Source organism: Nanorana parkeri, unplaced genomic scaffold, assembly GCF_000935625.1.
Source record: "Nanorana parkeri isolate BGI_ZX_2015 unplaced genomic scaffold, ASM93562v1 scaffold2696, whole genome shotgun sequence".
In the NCBI taxonomy this organism is placed as follows: domain Eukaryota; kingdom Metazoa; phylum Chordata; class Amphibia; order Anura; family Dicroglossidae; genus Nanorana; species Nanorana parkeri.
Genome location: NW_017308964.1, coordinates 77,917 through 83,589, shown reverse-complemented (window position 1 = coordinate 83,589; position 5,673 = coordinate 77,917). Strand labels below are relative to the sequence as shown.

Genomic DNA, 5,673 nt, shown 5'->3' with positions numbered 1-5,673 from the left:
CCCCTGGTCCGTCCGCTGCTGCCCCGGCCTCCGGTCCCCTGGTCTGTCCGCTGCTGTCCCGGCCTCCGGTCCCCTGGTCCGTCGGCTTCGTCTACGATCCGGTCCGGCCGCGGCTACTCTGCCCCGCCCCCCTGCCTCCTCTTCATTGCAGGCTGGGAGCCATACCCAGCCTGCTATTGGATATTGTAAAATGCAATGGCCAACAGCAAGCTGGCTATTGCACCCGCCCACTGCCTGCTGTCAATCAGCATGGGGGGACCTGATAGAGAACTTTCTCCTTCAGGCCCCTCCTCCGCTGAGCCCTGATTGGGCAACGTCTTGCACCTGACCTGTGGTCAGGTGCAAGACCTCAACAAATCAGAGCTTCGGAGGGCATCTTGCATTATGGAATATCCGCGGTCGAACAAACCGCGAACATCCCATAAAGTTCGGCGAGCGCTAAAACTGCCGATGTTCGAATTGTCCCGTCCTCCCTCCCTGAATTTTGTGGTTATGGGGGTTGGGTTCTCTTGTCACGGCAGCTTGGCGGGTTAGGGAGGTCTACAAAATCTGAGCTGATTACAATAATGGGGGGCCCTCAGCTGCTATGGGTGCTTCCCCCTGTTGGTGTCTGGAATTGTAAGGGGCGGGGCCTGGCCCCTCAGGAACCCAGAAGGAGTCAGTGTCCTCGAGCTGGTTGTGGTGCGGCTGGGGACATGGGCGGAGTGTTAGGAGAGGTCTTTTTTTGGGCTGTTGGGCACCCAAAGACCCCTTCTCAGGCCAACCATCGTTCACAGTGTTATTTGTGTATATTATTTGGTTTATGACTTTTGGTTATTGTTAAAGTGTTTGGTTTTAATAAAAGGGGACGCCGTGGCCGTTAAAATCCCATGCCGCGCGGTCCGCGTGTTTATTGGGGTTATAACGGAGGGACGAAAATTGACGAATCCATCAGTCATGACAATACAATGTGATGCCCCTTTAAACTTGTCACTGCAGATTTATTGCCTCCTCTCCTCCGTACACTTCGCCCTTCCGAACACAAAACCCTCTTTGCATCGTCCACTGCGCCTTGGACTTATAATGTCTATTTGAATGTAATATAATAACGACGAAGGGCTTCTTATCGTCCTCGGTAAAATGAGTTAGTTTTCATTTCTTCCTCTGACAAATATAATAAGAAACGCTACTGAGGAATCAGCCTTGCCCGGGGGGGATATCTGGACTATGACAAAATGGAGCCTGCGTAGATTATACAAATGGCAGGGATATGCGTCCTCGTTCTTAATACCCGACAGTCGTGCTCAGCCGTGATGTCATATATTAACCCCTCATGCTGCTTCCTGGTAACTTGAAGCTTGCAGACCAGGGGTAGCCAAACTCCGCTCCCTCACGCCGTGGTGGAACTGTTATGGAATCAAGTAAAATGACCATTTGTCTTACTAATGTATATAGGTGTGTAGCTATCCTCTTACTATCTATTCCTTGCTAAAAATGGCTGCTAGCTGCACCGCCCTCCCATCCTGTGAAGAACAAGAAACTAAGATGGCGCCTCCTCCTGGGACTACACCCAAGATGACAATGTTTGGATCCTGAAGGAAGTTTTCCTTATCTTGGACAAGACCAATCGGAAGCTTATGACGCTACGCTCACATGACCTTTGCACACAGCACTAGCTGCTTGCCTATAAAAACCTTTGTGCCTTAGCATAATAAACAGATTCATCATAGACCTGAATCTTTTGTCTGTGTGATTCTTACGGTGCACCGTATACAACAAATTAGGACGGGAGCAGATACTCATCAGACGGTTGATCTGAGTCCATTTCAGAACTACAAATCCCATGAGGCATTGCAAGATTCTCACAGCCACAGACATGAGTCCCGGAGAGAGATGCATCATGGGATTTGTTGTTTCACCCCCAGCTGGAGGGTCTGGAGTTTGGCTACCCCTGTTGTAGACCATCATAGAGCAGTGACTGATGATCCAAACCTTGGCCAACTATGACAAGTCTCAACTTTAATTCCTTCCCGGCAATAGCAGTATGCAATATGGACGTAATGTAGTAAGAATAATTTATATAATGTGATATTTTGGGGAATGCAGCACAAACGGCGAGCGCTCTAAGACCAGTCTCCAAGGCACGTTAGCATTACCAGGACAGTCTTTTTATTTCTTTCATCAACAGAAAACAAAAGCTTCAACATACAGTCTGCTAATGTCTCAGCAAGTAGACAATCTCTCACCGACCAAAGATTGTTGCACATACTCCATGTGTAACTGGCTCTCTCAGCCTCCTCGGCTTTCTTCCCTGTGCCTCTAGCACATACAGCCACCCAGCTCCACTCTGGCTTCTAGGTGGAGTCCGTCTGACTCCTGGACACAACCTGTCCCTCTTCCCAGCTGGAGCCCCGAACCTTAGCCAGCACCTTTCGCATAAGTGCTGTGCACAGGTGTGCATTTAGGTGCTGGCCCTTACTAAACCACGGACCTGGGAATGGAGATTTCATCCCACCCAATTCTCTTAGAAATCTCCCAGTTCCAGGATCCCAATGCCAAATCCAGAAAACCCGGAGAGAACGGCAAAGCTAGTTCTTTCCCAGCAACAGAATTTGTTTCCTGGAACTGCTCAGCCCCTCCAGGCTGAGAGTCCTGGGCGACTACCACCCTCAGTTCTACTGTGGGATTGCCACACAATACCACAATCATTTGAATCATTGGATTTAGAATTAAAGGGTCAGTGATATTTTAGATATAGGTGGACCCTGAGGGGCCAAGTCAGCCCCTGGCCTCTTATAGGTCTCGGTGCTCCAACAGCAAGATTTCCCTGCCAAAACTCACAACAACGTTCCCGTCCACCTGAAAGATGGGTGCTGGGGGTCGGAGACGCTCCCTGGCATCATATTACCTTTAGGAACTTCAGAAGAGAAAAACATTGGAGTTTCCATCTTTAAAGCTCAGGCTGATGGGAACACCGACAGCGCTATTCACAAAAGGGGGAAGAGTTTGGAGAAGGCTGGAGAAGGGGACAATCTAGGACAACATCGCCGAACCTGAAAGTGAGCTGCACTATAGAATGTTTCCAAATCTGCGACGTTGTCCTCGATTGTCCCCTTCTCCAAGCTCTTCACCCTTTTGTGAAGTGGTGTTCCCATCAGCCTGAGCTTTCAAGTTGGAAACTCCAATGTATTTATCTTCTGGAGTTCCTAAAGGTTCCAGGGAGTCCCTCAGACCCCCGGCATACCCACACGTATAATAGTTCTGTATTACATATTATGATTTTTTTTCTTGGCCTTCAAGATAACACAGATCTATAGAATGTATTGTCTAGCAATGTACGTTATGGGCAGGGATTGCCCAGCCTATCATCATAGACTTTTCCAAGTAACCCAGAACTCTGTTATTGTGTGTTTCTCAGTAACATTAGATTATAATGAAGGAAGGTTGTAATTCTAGCTCGGCCGTGTGTTCTGTAGACTGCCAGCGCAGCTCAAAGATGCCCCAATCTACAATCTAAGTTGTTTTCAGATATACTGTATATCCATTTGAGCTTCCAAAAAAAAATAGAAAGCAATTGTCAGGAACCGGATCTGAACCGGGGGCCCAAGATTTAGCTGGCGGTGGTTCTACCTGCTGAGCCACCTTAGGACCTTGGAGAGCTCCTTGCCTGATCTCCTGTGTAATCCTCAGTTAAACTTAGTTTCTGCTGAACTCTGAACTCCTTGCTCCTCCCTTGAACTTCCTATTTAAGCCACGCCTCTGCACTTCCTGTTTGCCAGATTGTTGTGCTCCTGCCATTATCTTGCTTCCTGCTCCCTATGTGATACAATCCTCTCATACTGCTACCCGTGTTCCGACCTTTGGCTGCTGATTCACCGACTACTCTCATCATCTTCCGCTTCATATCCAATACCTTTGGCTCCTGACCTCGGCTTGTACGCTTCTGCCTGCTCCTCCACTACTACCCTCAGCTTGTGTACCAAACCCGGCCTGTTATACCACGAATGTGCCTGCTGCTTCAGCTACCGGCCTCTGAGCCTGATCCCGGATCGTGACAGCAATTAGGGCTTTTTGGAGTGTAGGGTGTGAACTAAGTAGGGTTACATCAAGAGGGAAAGCTATAAGTGCTCTAATTATTTGTTATTGCTCTCTTATGCAGGAGGGGGCAACAGCACCTACGGGAACCCCATCGAGACCGTGGAGGACAACACTTTTGGGGTGAGTATGTGTTTTTGTAATTTGATGCATGGTGAAGAGTACAAGGATCTGTTCTCAGCCGACTGTGAGTCCAGATCTGTTGTCTCTAAACATGGGTGGCTTTACAAATGTCTCCGTGGTGCCTTTGACAGCATTCATGTCAGTGTTCGGTGGTTGGCTGTCTCAAAGGCTTGTCAGCAAGCACAAAAAACACGATCAAGAGGCTCTCATTGCTTTATGGAATCTAGGCATTTAGAAAACGTTTACAATATAAATACTGTGATGGAGTGTGTTTAGAAGTTCGGGAAGTGCCATTACTGGATTGACATGGAATCTAGGCATTATTTACTGGTTCAGATCTGCTCAGCTATGAGGAGGAATGGCCAGACGCTAGCAATTAAATCCAGATTTATGCTCGTGTACCTGATAGTTAGCAGCATGGGGTCACCGGAAATGTAATTGTAGTGTTACAGAAAGACCTTCAGTATTTATGGGTAGAAATGAGCAGGTCAGGTCCCTCGAACCAGTCTGCTCATTCATCCTGGAAAAGGGGTTGTTAGTACTCCTGACCAGTTAACACAGGAGCCACCAATTATTGGAAGCCCTCACCGTATCCTAAAGAGCAGGTTACCTATGCATCATCCAGACACATCCAGTCTATGAGGTTGCCGAATCCAATGAGTTCCTTTGTTTTACATTTTGAAGCAGAAGAAGTGTTGCCCTTCTATATTGCGTGTGTAGGACATCCTAGTAGGTGGGAATAAATCCCACTGCACAATCCTCTTGTAAATATTTGTAGGAGCTCTGTTATAGAGAATCTGTGTTTTGGGATGGAGCAAGTGCTCAGCAAGTCAATCTATTAAGAGTTTACGGCCCTATTCCGGGAGAATGGAAAGCTTCCAGGTCAAGCCCAGAGGTCTTTATGTAAAGTGAAGAGAGGAATCAAGGACCTAGATATTCACACATCACCAGGAGCTTGCAAGCCACACAATTAGCCACTGCTCTAGTCCAAGTTCTGAAGCACTTTGTGGGTTCTCTAAACAGGTCATCTGAAACTCAGCCCCATCCTATACAGTCACAGACAACTTACACCCATTGGTCTCATTGCTCATCTTGGTGGGCCTCCTACCGTCTCTTCCAGGAGCTCACTTCAGTCTCATTCTACACACCGAGCAAAAGACCTGAGGGGTCACTTGGGGATCCCAGAACACTGACACACTGACACTTGGGGGTCCAGAACACTGACACACTGACACTTGGGGGTCCCAGAACACTGACACACTGGCACTTGGGGGTCCCAGAACAGTGACACACTGACACTTGGGGGTCCCAGAACAATGACACACTGGCACTTGGGGTCCCAGAACAATGACACACTGACACTTGGGGTCCCAGAACAATGACACACTGACACTTGGGGTCCCAGAACAATGACACACTGACACTTGGGGGTCCCAGAACAATGACACACTGACACTTGGGGGTCCAAAAACAATG

General features: G+C 48.2%; 1 protein-coding gene across 1 annotated transcript in view; it reads left to right on the top strand.

The window, feature by feature from the left end:
* The window catches only part of NTRK1 (neurotrophic receptor tyrosine kinase 1), a 64,754-nt gene that overhangs the window by 27,149 nt on the left and 31,932 nt on the right, over positions 1-5,673 (top strand). Inside the window, exon 10 of the mRNA XM_018574048.1 lies at positions 4,139-4,197. Within this exon, the coding sequence (XP_018429550.1) occupies positions 4,139-4,197 (59 nt within the window). The remainder of the gene's footprint in view (positions 1-4,138; positions 4,198-5,673) is intronic.